The 19,833-nt window shown below is 46.5% G+C and overlaps 1 protein-coding gene across 1 annotated transcript in view; it reads right to left on the bottom strand.

Moving 5' to 3' along the window:
* Window positions 1-19,833, bottom strand: part of LOC126253083 (protein Skeletor, isoforms D/E-like) — a 316,336-nt gene that overhangs the window by 93,861 nt on the left and 202,642 nt on the right. Inside the window, exon 7 of the mRNA XM_049954182.1 lies at window positions 3,890-3,989. Within this exon, the coding sequence (XP_049810139.1) occupies window positions 3,890-3,989 (100 nt within the window). The remainder of the gene's footprint in view (window positions 1-3,889; window positions 3,990-19,833) is intronic.

Here is a 19,833-nt window from a genome sequence, read left to right as displayed (position 1 = left end):
GTAAGCAAATCAATTAGCTAAGGTTTACATGATCCATGCTTTGCAGCCATCAGTAACTTTTAAACACCACAGAATGTGAAGCCTAAAACGTATCCAGTACATGAAATAAAAGTATAAATGTGGAGATGACGTAGGTAGTGTTCCTTAGTAACTTCAGTTAGGTATACCTAAAATTTCTCGCCAGCACTACTTATGCCATAAAGAAGAGACCTTCCATATGATTCAGCAAGTTTTTTATTTTTAATTTATTTATTTACATTCACCATTTGAGAATTTGGGGCTGCAGACTAGCTAATATGAGACGGACGGGACAGATTACGTTGTAATCTCCCTGGGAAAGGGTGTGAAATGCTTTGAAATGCAGGGTGTTCGGAAATTCCCGTTACAAACTGCTAGAACTTGTAGAGGCGAGTGAGCACATTATATTTTGAAGAGAAACCCATGTCTGGAAACGTATCTTTTCCGTGCTTCATTCGTTTGAAAACATGTTTGCTAGCTAGGTTTGCAGCATGGTAATCATGTTGGGGGGGGGGGGGTTGTTGCCGGATTGGTTGGCTTTATGTGACATCTATCCAACCTCTCTGGCCTGGTTGAAGTCTCATTCATGTGTCTGTGTTATAGCAACACGGTTTAGTACATGTTTGCAGAATACACGTTTGTGACTCAGGTTTGTGGGAGACGTAGAATAGGTGAAAACGTCCTTGGTATTTGGTGAGCTATGGGGAATTGATCCTTCTGTATAGTGAAGCTCACGGTAATGGAAGAGCTGCTCGTTTCCGGACATGGTTTCCTGTTCAAAATATTATCTACTCACTTCCCTGTACAAGTCCTAGAAATTTGTAACTGGAATTTCCGAACAGCGTTTATAAGAAAGATGGTACATTGGGATAACGACGCAACATGTAAAAGTCCTCAAGCGTGAAGGATACGATGGACCGTTTTGACTCAGGTTTGCGGGAGACGAAGGATAGCTGTGGGAAAATTGGTAACCCGGTACTGAATGCAGGGAGGTAAATGTAGCCAGACATAGAAAACGAGAGGAAGTGTAAGGCGTTCAAGGATTTGGGGGAAGTTTTAAATTCGGTTGCGTGCTGTGTAGGACCCCGTGTTTGGCCAATTAGTATTTTAGTCTGTTATGACTTTTCCTTTAGGTGACTGATAGGAGGTTCAAATGGCTCTGAGCACTATGGGACTTAACATCTGTGGTCAGCAGTCCCCTATAACTTAGAACTACTTAAACCTAACTAACCTAAGGACATCACACACATCCATGCCCGAGGCAGGATTCGAACCTACGACCGTAACAGTCGCGCGGTTCCGGACTGAGCGCCTAGAACCGCTAGACCACCGCGGCCGGCCGACTGATAGGAGGGAATCCGAAGCTATTTTATGTTCGAATGCTACTTCTAGTAAGTCAACCAGTTAAAGTTATGTTAATAACCATATCTTCGAAACAGCAGACAACGAAATCATGTGACAAATACTTTGAATTCGAGTCAGTATGGCAAAGTTAGTGAAAAATTACGTAGGTATCATTTGATAGCATATACAGGGCTATTACAAATGATTGAAGCGATTTCATAAATTCACTGTAGCTCCATTCATTGACATATGGTCACGACACACTACAGATACGTAGAAAAACTCATAAAGTTTTGTTCGGCTGAAGCCGCACTTCAGGTTTCTGCCGCTAGAGCGCTCCAGAGCGCAGTGAGACAAAATGGCGACAGGAGCCGAGAAAGCGTATGTCGTGCTTGAAATGCACTCACATCAGTCAGTCATAACAGTGCAACGACACTTCAGGACGAAGTTCAACGAAGATCCACCAACTGCTAACTCCATTCGGCGATGGTATGCGCACTTTAAAGCTTCTGGATGCCTCTGTAAGGGGAAATCAACGGGTCGGCCTGCAGTGAGCGAAGAAACGGTTGAACGCGTGCGGGCAAGTTTCACGCGTAGCCCGCGGAAGTCGACGAATAAAGCAAGCAGGGAGCTACACCTACCACAGCCGACGGTTTGGAAAATCTTACGGAAAAGGCTAAAGCAGAAGTCTTACCGTTTACAATTGCTACAAGCCCTGACACCCGATGACAAATTCAAACGCTTTGAATTTTCGGCGCGGTTGCAACAGCTCATGGAAGAGGATGCGCTCAGTGCGAAACTTGTTTTCAGTGATGAAGCAACATTTTTTCTTAATGGTGAAGTGAACAGACACAATGTGCGAATCTGGGCGGTAGAGAATCCTCACGCATTCGTGCAGCAAATTCGCAATTCACCAAAAGTTAACGTGTTTTGTGCAATCTCACGGTTTAAAGATTACGGCCCCTTTTTCTTCTGCGAAAAAAACTTTACAGGACACGTGTATCTGGACATGCTGGAAAATTGGCTCATGCCACAACTGGAGACCGACAGCGCCGACTTCATCTTTCAACAGGATGGTGCTCCACTGCACTTCCATCATGATGTTCGGCATTTCTTAAACAGGAGACTGGAAAACCGATGGATCGGTCGTGGTGGAGATCATGATCAGCAATTCATATCATGGCCTCCTCGCTCTCCCGAATTAACCCCATGCGATTTCTTTCTGTGGGGTTATGTGAAAGATTCAGTGTTTAAACCTCCTCTACCAAGAAACGTGCCAGAATTGCGAGCTCGCATCAACGATGCTTTCGAACTCATTGATGGGGACATGCTGCGCCGAGTGTGGGAGGAACATGATTATCGGCTTGATGTCTGCCGAATCACTAAAGGGGCATATATCGAACATTTGTGAATGCCTAAAAAAACTTTTTGAGTTTTTGTATGTGTGTGCAAAGCATTGTGAAAATATCTCAAATAATAAAGTTATTGTAGAGCTGTGGAATCGCTTCAATCATTTATAATAACCCTGTATTTATAATACGAAAAGGGAATATGTGCACTTAATATTTTTAGGTGACATGTGATTTCGTGATAGCGTCTCTCGTCATCCATTAACATTTAGAGTGAGCTAACACACTTTAAAGATCCATCTTAGGTGATCTCCGCACATGCATCAGCTGCAGGCGTGTTGAAGTTACGCAAATCGCTTTCAATTATCCTTTAAAATGAGTTCGTCGTATGTCTCACATTGATTTCTGTGGTAATTTCAGGCATTGTTGCTTATCTGTTAGCACTGACAACTCTACGCGAACGCCGCTGTTCTCGATCGTTAAATGAAGGCCGTCGGCCACTGCATTGTCCGTGGTGAGATGTAATGCCTGAAATTAGATATTCTTAGCACACTGTTGACACAGTGGGTGTCAGGATATTGAATTCCGTAACGACTTATGTCCTAAGCGTCTAGCTCCACCTACCATTCCGCGTTCAAAATCTGTTAATTTCCGTCGTGAGGCCATAAACATGTCGGAAACCTTATGACATGAATCACCTGCGAATAAATAACAGTTCCGCCAATGCACTGCCCGTTTGTACCTTGTGTATACGATGCTACCGTCGTCTGTAAATGTGCATATCGCTATCCCATGACTTTTGTCACCTCAGTGTGTTCAAAAAGTACGATTTTGCATCACGATAATTCCGACCCTCATACAGCTAATGCATTCAAAGTATTGATTTTGAGCTGCTCGAGCAATCACTGATCTAGCTCCAACAGATTATTCATTTTGTGGATCGATGAAGGAGCACCTGTGCGAATCTAACTTTTCCACGGTGTCACAAAACGTCTTCCGGGACGGAATCAGAAAGCTTGTCAAGAAATGGATCAAGTGCATAGAGGGTGTAAGATATCGTGTAGATAAATGATGTTACTTTATATGTTGCTGTTACGATAAAACGTTCCTTAAAACACTGTCTCTTCATTTTGCTTATGCATTCTACTCCTTATTGTAGTTTTCTCCAGGCTACTCACCGACTTTTCCAACGAGCTGGACGACGATGCTGTCCCCAGCGATGGCCCATCGCACCTCCAGAGCCAAGTCGTCGTGCAGCACCTCGCAGTTCAGCTTCGACTGCAAGAAAAAAAAAAGATGTAAAGCGGCGGAAAGGCACATTTACTAATAGGCAAAAGCAATAGCTCATCAAATTCGTAAAGCAGTACAGCATTATTCGCGTTTTACCGGCGATCTCATTTCAGCATCTCGTTGCTGATCAGCTGGTACATCACATTACGCGCTTTGAACGTTAAGAACTTTAACTCAGAATGAACAAAAAGAAAATATTACATTTATTCGTAAACTTTATAGTTACACAATGGGGTTATCGTAAATTAGGTGAAAACAGAAGGACAGAAATCCTTTGACAAAAAACATAAACAACTGATACAAGAGTTAAGTACGTTGTGATCACAGGTAGCGCTTCACGAAACTAACACATGCAAACCAACGGCCGTTTAACCCCTCATATAAGGGGAGGACAAAAATATGGAAACACGAAAAACCCCACGCATTACCATGCCTAATACGGAAACCCGCTGACATTCAAAACTGATTCCAGTCGCCCTGGAATGGATAAATGCAGGTCCTGTGCGACTTCAAGGGAATCTTATACTATTATTCCTGCAAAATAGTGACAAGTTCATGTAACCATGATGGAGATTTGTAGCGATCACCCACCCTTTTCTCCAAAGTAGACCACAAAGGTTCAGTCATATTAGAATCTGGTGACTATGGTGGCCAGCAGGGATGCGACAGTTCATACTCGAGCTCAAAAAAACAGTCCTGGGACAATGGTAGTTGTGTGAACAGGGACCCTCTCGTCGTGGAACATAGCGTCACCATTGAGAAACAAACCTTCTGCTATGAGATGGACCTGATCAGTCAAAATGGTCACATAATCCCTGGCAGAAATGCGACCTCGCAGACTGATGGAATTCCACAACACTGCTGCGAATCATAACCGAATCCCCGCCATGTTATGCTCTTGGAACGTAAACTCATCCCCAAGTTAGAAACAGAGAGAAACAAGTCTCATCCGACCAAATGACATTTCGGCATTGCCCCACAGTCCACAGACCACGGTCTTACGCTGATGACCGGGCATGAAAGAGTCCCAATCCGAATGTATTGCGCGGTAGTTTTTCAAGCAAACATGGACGCGTCAGGTTCCTTACGGCGACTTGGACAATTATTCGTACCCAACATCGGTGTAAAAAGAATTATGACATATAAAATTACGACCAAAAATGACCTATGACATACGCCTAAAAATTTCGCGATCTTGGTTAGTAGCTCATTCTAGCTCTGTTTCTCTTATCAAAACACCGAATTGTGGGTCAGTTTAAATTATTTGATGTGGCAGCTCAGAGTTACAAGAAATCGTAACATTTATTAAAGAAATGACTAGAATCGGCTATTATAGACTTTCGTAAGGCTTTCGACCAAATATCATACATATGTTTGTTGAAGGAAGGTGTATGTCCGTAACCATCTAACATGATTTGTGACTGGACTGAAATTTTCATAACAGATAAAACGCAACAAAAAAAATGTTCAAATGTGTGTGAAATCTTATTGAACTTAACTGCTAAGGTCATCAGTCCCTAAGCTTACATACTACTTAACCTAAATTATCCTAAGGACAAACACACACACCCATGCCCGAGGGAGGACTCGAACCACCGCCGGGATCAGCCGCACAGCCCATGACTGAAGTGCCTCAGACCGCTCGGCTAAACCCGCGCGGCTAAAACGCAACACTTTTTCCTGGTTGGGGAGCCATCTTGTCTTTTTGTATAGTTCTGTGAAAGGTTTTGGAACCAGATAAAGACAAAATTCTCGCAAATTTAGTTTTCCAGAAAAAATTGCATGAACAAATATTATTTTAATTTACAGAAAGTTTTTAAAAATCTGATACTGTGAAATTATTGTTTCAGCTGCACGAACAAATTCTTCACTAACCAAGCATGGACGCCCATTTTGTTCGGCATTGTGCACGCGGTAACGTCATTCATTGCACTGTCAGACCTATCTCTGTAAAATTCACAAAACCTTTGGATGAATGCCGAGTGGTTCAGTGTTCTTCGCATTCAGCAAACGAATTAAAATCTCATAAGCGACGGGATTTTCAGTTAGCTTCGGTATTCTAAACAAGCACTATACAGAATAACAAATACACAACCAACTCTAAATGGTGTCACCTCCTCCTCCTTGAGTCAAAGCAACTACCGCGCACATACCGAGCTGCGACTGCAGAGCTGCTGCGGAGGGAAATGCAAACAGAATTTATTCTCTGGACGACCTTGTATTTTAAGTGCTTTAAGGATATGATTAGTTGTAATCTCAGACTTGTGGCAGTTTGTGTGTTTAAATCACCTCGGGGTATGACCATGCGGTACATTTGACCTGTGGTAGTCACTCGGTGGCGCTGGCAGCAGTCCACATACGCAGAGGTGTGTTGGTGCATGTCAGAGTACAGTGCAGCGAGTAGGTGTGCAAATGTTTTCAGACGTGCTAATAGTGACTGTGTGTTGAAAATGGCTCAAAGAACACACATTGATGACGTTACTTGAGGGGTAGAATACTAGGGCGACTGGAGGCTGGTCAAACACAGCAGGTCGTAGCACGGGCCCTCCGTGTGCCACAAACTGCGATCTCAAGAGTATGGCAACGATTCCAGCAGACAGGAAACGTGTCCAGGCGCTACATTACGGGACGTCCACAGTGTGCAACAGCACTAGAAGACCGATATCTCACCATCAGTGCCCGCAGACGGCCACGGAGTACTGCAGGTAGCCTTGCTCGGAACCTTACCGCAGCCACTGGAACAGTTGTCTCCAGACACATAGTGACAGACGACTGAACAGAAGTCGTTTACTCGCCCGGAGACCTGCAAGGTGCATTCCACTGACCCCTGGTCACAGGAGAGCCCGTAAAGCCTGATGTCAAGAACACAGTACATGGTCATTGGAACAGTGGTCCCAGGTTATGTTCAAGGACGACTCCAGGTATAGTCTCAACAGAGATTCTCGCCGGGTTTTCATCTGGTGTGAAGCAGGAACCAGGGACCACCACCTTAATGTCCCTGAAAGGGACCTGTATGGAGGTTGTGGCTTGATGGCGTGGGGTGGGATTATGATTGGTGAATGTACACCCTTGCATGTCTTTGACAGAGGAACTGTAACATGTCAGGTGTATCGGGACGTCATTTTGCACCAGTATGTCCGCTTTTTCAGGGGTGCAGTGGATACCGCCTTCCTCCTGATGGATGATAACACACGGCCCCACCGAGCTGCCATCGTGGAGAAGTACCTTGAAACAGAAGATATAAGGCGAATGGAGTGGCCTGCCTGTTCTCCAAACCTAAACCTCATCGACCACGTCTGGGATGCTCTCGCTCGACGTATCGTTGCACGTCTTCAAGTCCCTACGACACCTCAGGTGTTCCGACAGCCACTGGTGCAAGAATGGGAGGCTATACCCCAGCAGCTGCTCGACCACCTGATCCAAGGTATGCCGACCTGTTGTGCGGCCTGTGTACTTGTGCATAGTGATCATATCCCATATTGATGTCGGGGAACATGCGCAGGAAACGGTGGCGTTTTGTAACACATGTGGTTCGGGACGGAATTCTCAATATATCACCAACACCGCGGACTTACAGGTCTGTGTCGTGTGTGTTCCTTATGCGCCTACGCTATTAGCGCCAGTTTTGTGTAGTGCCACGTTGTGTGGCACCACATTCAGCAATTATCCTTAATTTATCAGCATGAGCGTAGTAATATCCTGTCACATGTAGAATAAATGAAAATCATGGTATGAAGGCCGACAAATAGTCTGCGAAACATGATCAAAGGATCGCTTTTTTGAAACCCCGTCGCTGTCTCCCATTGCGCAGCAAAAGTTTGAAATTTGTCTCAAAGCCGCCAGAAACCTCCCTCTCTTGTGATGCAAAAGCGTGGTGCTATGTGATGTCATTCTCGAGCTCGGCGATGTTTCAGGCAGCAAGTTGTCGACACATGCGAAAGAAAGGCCACAGCTCAGAAGTTAATGGGAGCTGTAAGGTGGGTTAGCACCAAACTTCACCTCGATTCTGCCCAACGCCACTACGGACGTGCCACACTATCCCAAGGTCGTTACAGTCTCTGTTACCCACAATTCACCTCTTCCTTTGACGCCTCTGCGATGGAGATCAGAACCACGACGCCTAGAGCTCAAATTACACAGGTTTCTTCAGGTTTCTTATGGACAACCGAGGAGACCATTTAGAACATACCGCCGCTGATAATCGACATCAAAAGGCCTTAGGGGTGGTCCAAATGGCGTCAATAAAACCACCCATTCTTAGGGGCGCTCATTTTTACACATTTCGTTCTCGAAAAGGACATTTCGCAGTGCGATGACCAACAGGACGACGTTCTCGACAAATTTTGCGACTGCTGATACCTCTTTATAAGAACATAAAGTGTCTACAATCCCGCTGAACGTGGGCGAATCCCTTTGGAGTGTAGCATGGCCACGAGTTTTGTTTTGGTATACGGAGTAGAGCTATTAGGGACTGTTCAAAACCATTCGACGAAATTTGAAGGCGATCCGAAACAGGAGGGTGTTTACACTTTTTCGTTCTTCCTTTTTCACAGTATCCTGTGGCATGTGTATGATGGGGTGCGACACATAAACGCATTTGAATAAAACTGCAAAGACTCCGTCTAAGATCGCCCAGTTCGGCTACACCCTCGATGCACCTGCGCACCTTTGTCGGACACTTTAAAAATGTCTCTGCACACAGACACCATCTACCGAACTCTGTCTACAAGCCAGACTGGCTTCCCTTTCGATACGTCTTTGATTTCGTATGCAGCCAGCAGGCGCTAGTGTGGAGCGAGATTCTTGTCTCTCCTGCGGGTAGCGATCGATGTATGAGTATCTCAGTACAGGAACATTTTTAAAGTGCCCAAAAAAGGTGCTAGAGTGGCACGAAGGGTGTTGCCGAACTGGGGGTCTTAGAGGACCCCTTGCATTTCATTCAATGCCGCACCAGGACATATACACATCGCAGGACGGTGCGAAAAAGGAAGAATGAAAAAGCATAAACACCCTTTCCTGCTTCGGTTCACTTTCAAATTTCGGTGAACGGTTTTGAACAATCCTTAATGGTTCCAGTCAGGATACTGAAACAAAATTTGTGATCATGCTACACAACAAGGGGGTGATATGAAGTTCTACAGGGTTTCAGCACCGCGACGTCCTTAGAAAAGGATTGAATCTCCCGTGAAATATCAGCCGCGCAAAATTTGTCAAGAACGTCTGCGTACCGTACATCGCACTGCAAATTGTCATTTTCGATCGCGAAATGGGTGAAAATGAACGCCCTTAGGGAAGGGGTTGTTTCATTCCCGCCTTTTAGGCCACCTTCTGAGACCTTTTCGGGTCGATTCTGAGCGGCCATGTGTTAGAAATGGTTTCCTCGGCGACTCACAAGAAACCCGCGTTGTATCAACGCTAGACGTTGAAGTTCTGACTTCCATCGCAGAAGCATCAAACGAACGGGTGAAACGTGGATAAGACGGGCTGTGATGACCTTCCCATTCGTGTGGCATGTCTATTGTGGCGTTGGGCACAACTGTGGTAAAATGTGGTCCCAATGTGACATCATTTACCCACCTTACAGATTATATGAACTTCTGAGCTGTGATCTTACTTTCGCACGTGTCGACACCTTGCTGTCTGAAGTATCGCCGAGTTCGAGGGTGAAATCATAGAGAGCCACGCTTTTACACCATTGGAGAGAAAGGTTTCAGGCCCCTTTGAGCTAAATTTCAAACTTACGCGTCGCGACGGGAGGCAATAACGGCGTTTCAAAACAATCATCCTTTATTGTGTTGCAGTATTGTTCTTAACGAATACAAATGTGCACTAAGCTAAACTAACGCGTTGGCTGAAGAATTGACGATCACATAAACTCTGCGTAAGCTAAAAGAAATGGTTAGCTTCGTGTTGCTGCTAGACCACTGATCAACTGCCATTTATCTACGAAGAGTATTACTTACAAATATGTATCTAGTCCGTTTTGGAACGTAATTAAAATTTATTAAGATCCGTGTTAGGCTGGACTAGCAAGGGAAATGGTGCGAAATCAGTAAAGAGCATTACAGACGGTCACAGGTCGTTTGCCTCTCGGGATGGTGTAAACGGTGAGCTAAGAAAACATTAGAAGGAGGATCTTGAATATCTCCCGGAAGTCTATGGATAAAATTCCAAGAACTAGATTTCATGATAGTATAGAAATATTTCTAGGTACTCTATTATCATCTCCGTGCATGCCATGACGATAAAAAGTAGATACATGTAACAGCTTGAAAAGAGGCATATAACCAGTCAATCTTTCTGGGTTGCATCCATTAATAGAACGAAAAGAAACCGTATTACAGAGCAGAATAATGTCTAGCTCTTCACAACGGTTCGTCTAGTACAAATGTAAATTCAGAAATTTTAATTTTTCCGCACAGAAATTCAGTTATAACTCACGTTTCACGACCGAGGGAATTACTCAAGAAAAGAACTGAGATTTCCTCTTATGTAACATCGCTCAGCGTGAGCACCTTTCTCTTTCCGTCAGTCTGTAAGAAGGAAGAAAATGCTATTCTACATTGTGCATAGCGCACATCTAGTTTTATTACACGGTTAAATGAAGGGAAATTAATATTCTCTCAAAACTTTCTCTTAAAGCCTGTTTTGTCTACAGTCTGCAGTATGGAGCGAATGGCATCTCTCAGCACCGAGGAACGAGTAAAATGTCGAATTTCTTTATCATAGAACGTTATCAGTATCTGGCGTGCAAATACGAAGTGCGTCTAAACATGGAGTGCGGAGACTGTCGAGAACGGCCACGTAGCCTTGAGCCGCATCTACGAGGATCGTTCAATAAGTAATGCCCCACATAAAAAAAAAAAAAATTAATATACGTAGAGAAACGTTCTTGTTGGTGCTTCACATTTGATGTTTGTTCTGTGTGCCTGTGAAGTTTCGAACCGTTCTGGCAGATGGCAGAACCGTAGTACAGCGTCAAAATGGCGTCTACATACGGCTCCGTTACAAGCAGCGTGCTGTTATTGAATTCTTGAGTGCAGAATAAGAAATCAGAGTGAAATCCATAAACGTTTGTGTGGTGTCCCCGCCAGACACCACACTTGCTAGGTGGTAGCCTTTAAATCGGCCGCGGTCCGTTAGTATACGTCGGACCCGCGTGTCGCCACTATCAGTGATTGCAGACCGAGCGCCGCCACACGGCAGGTCTAGAGAGACTTCCTAGCCCTCGCCCCAGTTGTACAATCGACTTTGCTAGCGATGGTTCACTGACAAAATACGCTCTCATTTGCCGAGACGATAGTTAGCATAGCCTTCAGATACGTCATTTGCTGCGACCTAGCAAGGCGCCATTACCAGTTACTATTGATACTGTGAATCACGTACCGTCAAGAGCGACGTTCACCATTAATGGATTAAAGTTAAGTATTCCACCAGCTACGTCCGTTTTTTCCACATTCTAATTTCCTTGTCCTGTTCCAGACCTCACGCCAGCCTGCATGAGCTAAAACACGTGCCTTTCGGCTTCCTCTAGTAACACGGTGTTGGCTCTCCTGCCAACCACAACATTGGCGACGAGGCAATACCGCGTTCTTAACTATACTGCCCTGATTTACTTGTGTAATGGCTTCGCCACCATCTCCAGATGTACTGTCCGAATTTTATCGCTTACAGAATCAGCAGATGCAGGCCTTACTGGATGCCCTTGGACAGCTCGTCCAGGGTCAATGTGCAATGCAAAACGATGCGGCAGCCGCCGCTCCACCGCTAACGCATCCACATCACGCTGTTGCACCAACTTTTCGACCTTTTGATGCTGCACTGGAAAGCTGGACGGAGTGGTCACGCCAATTTGGATTCCATCTCGCCCCCTACAGAATTCAAGGTAACGAGCGGCAGCCATTTTTGTTGTCTTCGGTCAGCGTACAAACGTACCGTGTGATAGTCAAATTATTTCCCCGACGCGACGTAGCAACTCTGTCCTACAACGACATTTTGTCTGCATTAGATGCATATTTCAAAGACTCAGTCAATGTAGTTGCCAAACGGTGCACCTTCTTTCGTACAAAACGTACGGCAGGTCAGACTAATAGGGAGTGGGTTGCAACCTTGCAAGGCCTTACTAGGGATTGTGCTTTTGAGTGTCAATGTGGACTCCCTTATTCAGATACTATGGTATGTGATGCAATTGCACAGAACGTTTCTGATGTTCATATAAGGGAACAGATTTTGAAACTAGTCAATCCCTCCCTTCAACAAGTGATGGACATATTGGATCGGCAGGACACACTTGACTTTGCTCAGGAATCATTTGCAACTTCGCCACCCGTGTGTCAGGTTAACCGGCCCGCCGGGCGAGCTGCACGGAGCAGTAAACAGCCCTCGCGCCCGGCCGCGCCGCTGCCGCCAGGCTCTCCGCCACGTGTACCACGGCAGCAAGCAAATGCAGTGCTCAAATCATGCCTGCGGTGTTCTACTAGACATTCGCGTGAGAATTGCCTGTCACGCCAAGCTATTTGCTTTTACTGTAATAAAAAAGGACATGTTCAAAGTGTTTGCCAGAAAAAGCTCAGATCGGAAACTCAAAATCATTCCAGGCCCTTTGCTTCGCGCCGGAATCGGAATCGAACCAAGGATACTCAGGCTCGCGAAACTTCGCCCATGGAAATTCATATAGTCCATTCCACTCCGCCCAGTGCCACTCTCTCTAACAGTGACTGTGTTCGTCCCACAAATAGTGTGCGTCGACATCGCCCGAACTCCCGTCAAGTGGCAAGTGATTTTGTACCAGTGTCAGTTCACATTGCACGAGACAGTCGCTCTTGTCGCCAGCGGGGCAATAAACTTTTTGTGGACTTGGACATTAATGGCAAAGTGATACCATTCCAACTCGATACCGGGGCTGCAGTTTCACTGATCAATCAAGACACTTACAAACTGTTGGGCACACCTCCGTTGCGTGCCGCAACTGTTAAGTTAACTAGCTATTCAGGTCAAGAGATCCCTGTGTTAGGACAGTCAGCCTTCTTGCAACATACAAGGGACAAACAAAACTTGTGTCATTTTATGTTCTTCGTTCTTCTTCTGCAGTGAAGTTGTTTGGTTTAGATTTATTTCAGTTGTTTAACTTGTCTATAATAAATCAGGTCCCATCAGTGAACCAGACTGTGCCTTCTGACAGTGTTTCTCGTCTATGTGAAGAATTTGCAGACATTTTTGCACCGGGCTGAGCTTTTTCTGGCAAACACTTTGAACATGTCCTTTTTTGCACCGGGCGGTTGCGCTATGAACTATAAAGCACATTTGGAACTGAAAGTAAACGCGCAACGGAAATTTTTCAGAGCGCGCAATGTTCCCCAAGCATTGCGTGATGAGGTCGCAAAAACATTACACGATTTGGAATCGCAAGGTGTAATTGAACGTGTGCACGCTTCTCTCTGGGCATCACCCTTAGTAATTTTGCCAAAACCTTCGGGAAAATTGAGACTTTGTGTGGACTTCAAGGCAACAGTGATTGCGCAAGTAGTGATTGCAACTTTTCCTTTACCCCGCCCGGAAGATCTTTTTGACAAACTGTGCCCGGTTAAATACTTTTCGAAGTTGGACCTAGCGGATGCGTACTTGCAAATACCGGTGGACGAAGAATCCAAGCGCGTTTTGGTGGTTAACACGCATCTTGGTTTGTATCGATTCAAACGACTGCCATTCGGGTGTGCATCCGCCCCTGCATTGTTTCAGCAATATCTAAAAACTGTTTGTGTGTCGGTCCCTACTGCAGCAAACTATCTGGACCATATTGTGATCTCCGGAAAGACGGAAGAAGAACATATAGCCAATCTCAGAACATTATTTCAGGTCTTGCGACAAAATGGTCTTCGCATGCGGAAGGACAAATGTGTGTTTTTTGCTCGTGACTTGCCCTACCTGGGACATGTACTCAATGCCCAAGGCATACATCCCAGTCCCGAGCACCTCCGTGCCATACAAGACTTGCCTTCGCCGCAGAATTTCAAGCAGCTACAGAGTGTGCTGGGAAAAATTAATTATTCCAACAAATATGTGCGCCACGCCTCTTCCATTTCAGCTCCGCTTCATCGCTTACGCCGTAAAGGTGTTCCGTTCGTCTGGACGACGGAATGCGAACGCGCCTTTCGCCAGTTTAAATCGGCGTTGCTTTCCAATACTTGCCTTACGCCATTCGATCCCCGGAAACCCCTTTTGTTGATGGTAGATGCCTCGGATTTCGGGATCGGTGCTGTGCTTGCGAACAAAGATGGTTCGCATGATCGTCCTATTGCCTTTGCGTCCAAATTGCTCTCGTCTGCGCAAAGAAATCATTCACAGATAGAGAAAGAAGCATTGGCTCTCGTATTTGGTGTTACAAAGTTTCATGATTTCTTGTATGGTGGTCACTTTACCATCATCACAGACCACAAACCTTTGACATCGCTTTTTCATCTGACCAAGCCTGTACCTCCACGTACGGCGCAGAAATTCATTCACTGGTCTATTTTCCTCTCGCAGTACCGCTACGATATCTTGTATCGGTCCACTGCGAAGCACGGAAACGCCGATGCGTTGTTCCGTTTGCCTGTTGCTGAGGATAGAGCATTCGATTCCTCCGAACATGCTTGCATGTTCATTGATTCGGAAACCGATGACGTGGTCGAATCGTTTCCGATTGATTTTCGTCGTGTAGCTACATCCACAACTGCCGACCCTGTCCTTGCTACCGTTCTGCGTTTTGTTGCTACGCAATGGCCCTTGTCAAAAAAAAAATGGTTCAAATGGCTCTGAGCACTATGAGACTCAACTGCTGAGGTCATTAGTCCCCTAGAACTTAGAACTAGTTAAACCTAACTAACCTAAGGACATCACACACATCCATGCCCGAGGCAGGATTCGAACCTGCGACCGTAGCGGTCTTGCGGTTCCAGACTGCAGCGCCTTTAACCGCACGGCCAGTTCGGCTGGCGCCCTTGTCAAAGTCACGGATCGGGGACCCGTTGGTTCGCCGATTTTTTGCTCACCAGGAGAGACTTTTTGAACGACATGGTGTTTTGCTGTTGCGTTCAGATAATGATCAGTCCAGGGTCGTGGTACCACGTTCGTTACAGTCCACTGTCTTACAGCTTCTCCACCAAGGACATTGGGGTATAGTGAGAACGAAACAAGTTGTTCGTCAGCACTGTACTTGGTTCGGAATCGATGCCGCGATTACGAATATGTGCTCTTCTTGCATGGTGTGTGCTGAACAACAATCAGCACCACCGCGGACATTCTTCGCATGGCCAAAAGCCCCTTCCTCTTGGCTACGCTTACACATCGATTTTGCTGGTCCCTTCTGGAATGCTCGATGGTTGGTTGTCGTCGATTCATTCAGTAATTTTCCTTTTGTTGTCTGGATGTCTTCCACGACGTCATCTGCCACCATCCAAGCGTTATCTGCTATCTTTTGCATTGAAGGTCTTCCACAGACTATTGTTTCCGACAATGGCCCACAATTCAGGTCCGCAGAATTTCAGTCATTCTGCAAGGCCAATGGTATTCAACATCTGACGTCCGCGCCGTTTTCGCCACAGTCAAACGGTGCCGCTGAAGGATTGGTCAGGACTTTCAAGTCGCAGATGTTGAAGTTGAAAGAGTCGCATTCTCGGGAGGATGCATTATTGCTCTTTTTGTCCTTGTATCGCTCTCAGCCTCGAGATGGTCACTCGCCGGCTGAGTTGCTCCACGGTCGCCCTTATCGAACCTTGATGTCTTTTCTACAACCGCCGCATCAGATTCCTGTGCAGCGGCAGACACCTGCTTTTGCCCCAGGCGACGTTGTCTACTACCGCCACTATCGAGGTTCACAGCGTTGGCTCGAAGGGCGCATTCTTCACTGCCTCGGCCGCGCTATGTATCTGGTTTTGGGGGCCTCTGGTGAGGTGCGTCGGCATCTCAATCAGCTGCGCCTCTGTCGTCGCACGGGATCTGCCGCTCCCCGTCTGCTTTCAGCGATGGTGCCGTACGGTCAGCGCCCTGGGGACCCATCTACTGGCTCGCCTCAGCCCCAGGTGTTACCGACGCTGCCTTCCATTTTGCCCAATGGCGACGCGCCGCCGCCACCGCCGCCGCCGCCTGTTCTCCCGCCGGCGACGCCCGCAGTCGACGCGTCGCTGCAACCGCCCGGCGCCTCCCTGGGTCACGCGCCGCCGATCGCTTCCCGTGACCAGTTGTCCTCCGACATGGAACTCTTGCCCGCTCCGGACCATATGTCGTCTTCACCCGTCGGGTGCCCCGGCCCGATGGAGGTCTTCGGCCCCTCCTGTCTCTCTACTGGCGCATACACCGCATTTTGACGTTCACCCTGGAGCAGGTTTTCAGGCGTTTCCTAGCTCCCCTCGGTCCGAATGGCAGGGTGCGGGTGGCACGGCCTTGCCTGTTGTTAGGCTCCCCACCTCGTCGCATATGTCAACATGGGGTCCTTCCCCCGGCGGGCGGAAACCTTATGGCACAACCGTCCGCAGATTTTCGGGGGAGGAATGTGGTGTCACCGCCAGACACCACACTTGCTAGGTGGTAGCCTTTAAATCGGCCGCGGTCCGTTAGTATACGTCGGACCCGCGTGTCGCCACTATCAATGATTGCAGACCGAGCGCCGCCACACGGCAGGTCTAGAGAGACTTCCTAGCACTCGCCCCAGTTGTACAATCGACTTTGCTAGCGATGGTTCACTGACAAAATACGCTCTCATTTGCCGAGACGATAGTTAGCATAGCCTTCAGATACGTCATTTGCTACGACCTAGCAAGGCGCCATTACCAGTTACTATTGATACTGTGAATCACGTACCGTCAAGAGCGACGTTCACCATTAATGGATTAAAGTTAAGTATTCCACCAGCTACGTCCGTTTTTTCTACATTCTAATTTCCTTGTCCTGTTCCAGACCTCACGCCTGCCTGCGTGAACTAAAACGCGTGCCTTTCGGCTTCCTCTAGTAACACGGTGTTGGCTCTCCTGCCAACCACAACAGTTTGTGTATAGTGTATGTTGGTGCTACAGTTGATAGGAGTACAGTTGGGTGATGGGTAAAGAAAGGTACAGCCACAGGAAATCCAGAAACAGTGTTCCATGATCAACCACGCTCGGTACGTCCTGTCGGAGCCACTGCTCCAGACATGTTGAATCATGCGGATGCCATTATTCGTGACGACCGGCGCATCACAACTCCACAATTGGCTCTACAGTTGTCGGTCAGCACTCCAAGTGCGTCTTCAATGATCGAGACTCCGATATTCAGAGGCGCTCACGATGGATTCCACGAATGCTCACAGCAGACCACAAGAGTCAAAGAAAGGCCATTTCATCTGAATTGTTGGAGCTTAAAGATTCTCTCCAGGGAACACGCTTTGAAGATGACGAGTGTGTCAGTCATGCAGTGAAAACATGACTACGCCTACAGGACAAGAGCTTGTACCAGCAGGGAATACATGCTCTTCCACAATGTTGGCATATGTCCATAGAACGTGATGGAGACATCGTAGAAAAATGGGACATGGACAAGACATGTTGATGTATATTGTCACCAAATTCTGACTCTCAACAACAAATATGATGTGAAAAAAAAGAGTGGGGCATTACTTATTGAATGACTGTCGTATCTCCAATTTTCGTTACAAATAGCTAAAACTGGCGACAGAGACGTACGTGATAGGTAAAATTAGTGAGGGTCAATGGATATGAGCAAGTTTTTCAACTGGAAGCCACTTTGGCGAATTGCATGTCTGTAATCTGCACTACTTGTCCAACTGGCAAAAGGGGACCAACTGTATAAATTTATAAATTGGTATGCGAGTCATGTGTAGTTCCTGGCGATTCCTCACATCATTGAGGGAAAAGGCAAAATTTAAGACCGACGAAAATTTCCTTCATCCCACTGGGATTCGATACAGCGACCTTTCGGTTTCCAGAACATGCTTTACTCCTGCACAACCAGGTCTGACATGTACGTGGTGAAGCAGCACAGTTATCACCAGATATGTTTACGACTCCCTCTATATATATATATCTGCATATGTACACCAGACCTACCTTTCGGATTGAGGTGGTATGTGCTTCATTTACCGTTGCCACTTCATTTCCTATTCCAGCTGTGAATGGCGTGCACGAGGGAAGAACGACCGTTGGTAAGCATTCGATTGAGGTAGACTCGATTTTTACATTGGTGGCTCTTTCGCGAAATATGTGTAGGAGAAATTAATAAATTGATTGACTCTTCTAGAAACATCTGAACGTCCGCTCTGGGAATTACCACCACCATCATCAGTATTTCCTTCCAGCGAACCGGGTAGGAAATTTGTGAAGGACATGACTCCATTGATTTCTGTATTCGTATAGCTATTGTATTTCCACTGCATCCCACATCCTGGGATCTTCGTTAACCTGGTCTGTCATCCGCTCTGGGAATATTAACTGTGAACTACACCGTGATGTATGACACCCCTCTTGTAGAGTCTGACACTGGAATTCTATGAGCATCTCCATGACACTTTTGCTGTTACTAAACGAATCCGTGACGAAACGTGCTCTCCATATACACGGTGCAGTCAAATTGTGTTCAATATCAGTGTGCAAAGACAAATCAAAGATGGCAGGTTGCAGCGCTAGTAGTGGAGGATATATAAAGCGTGTTGGGGGACGTTGAAAACAGTGCAGTCATTGCTGTCATGTGGAAACCGAGATAGTTATCGTTCAAAAGGGCTTGATCATTGGCTTTCAGGCCAAAGGTGGAAACATTATGTGGTCCACCGTGGTTAAAGTATCCCGTGCAAGACAAAATGGCGCTATCAGAAACTGGTGTCGAGCCAACTGTGGTGCACCACGGACCATAGATGACATGGCGCAATCACAGCTGCAGAGTGGTGCACAGCCGAATAGACGTACAACTGTTTTCCAACTGACAGCCCTGAAGAACCAAGGGACTCCCAACAGTCTCTCCTCAACGACAGTTCAGCGAACGTTTCTGCGTATGGACCTTGTAAGACGTCGTGGTCTCCTGACCTTCATTGCTTACATATTCCGCCCTCACAATCATATTCCGCACATCAAGACGCTTCATTCGAACCCAAACTCGATAAGATAAAGTCAGTGTTGTATGAATTCATGTAAACGATATGCAAATAACAAGTAAGCACACTGTGGTTGAAATACTCGAGGCTGGCGTACACACACACATTCAAGACACGACGGTCGCAGGGGTTGGCTTTTAGTTCGGGAGAGAAACCACACAACGGAACGCCGGCCCCTTCAGAGGACGACTCAGCCTATCTACGTCGGCCGGTGACAACCCATAGAGGAGACAGCATTGGCCTGAGTGAAAAGGGGGAACAACCCCGTCTTCGGCTTAAAAGCAAATTCCGCTACATTGTGTGGGAGTGGCCAGCCTACGCATTCTTTACACATAGCATGTAGTTTCAGAGATTTTCACAGGGAGACAGCAAATGCCAATGCTATGGATTTCCGGATTGGTCGTCTTAAACGAAACGTCATTCTCCCATTTTAGAAGAGCAATGCTGATTGGCAGACAATATTTCTGACGCCTGGAGCTGAAGGAGTAATGGAAGAGACTGAAAGATATACCCCTTCACGTCTGGTGTGGAGAGGGGCCGTTCCGTTGTCGCTCTTGGAGCGAGAACACATAACAAGAGCGTGCGCGCTCGTGCATGTACTCAAAGAGCGAGGAACAAGTCTCTCCTCAGTACTTCACTGGGAGAGCACCTCTGTCGAGCGGGAATCGAAGTGCGACTCTATATTGAGTCCTTGAGATTAAGCATTGTTCACTGTGT

Source organism: Schistocerca nitens, chromosome 4 (assembly GCF_023898315.1).
Source record: "Schistocerca nitens isolate TAMUIC-IGC-003100 chromosome 4, iqSchNite1.1, whole genome shotgun sequence".
Lineage (NCBI taxonomy): Eukaryota > Metazoa > Arthropoda > Insecta > Orthoptera > Acrididae > Schistocerca > Schistocerca nitens.
This window is presented reverse-complemented; position numbering and strand designations above follow the sequence as displayed.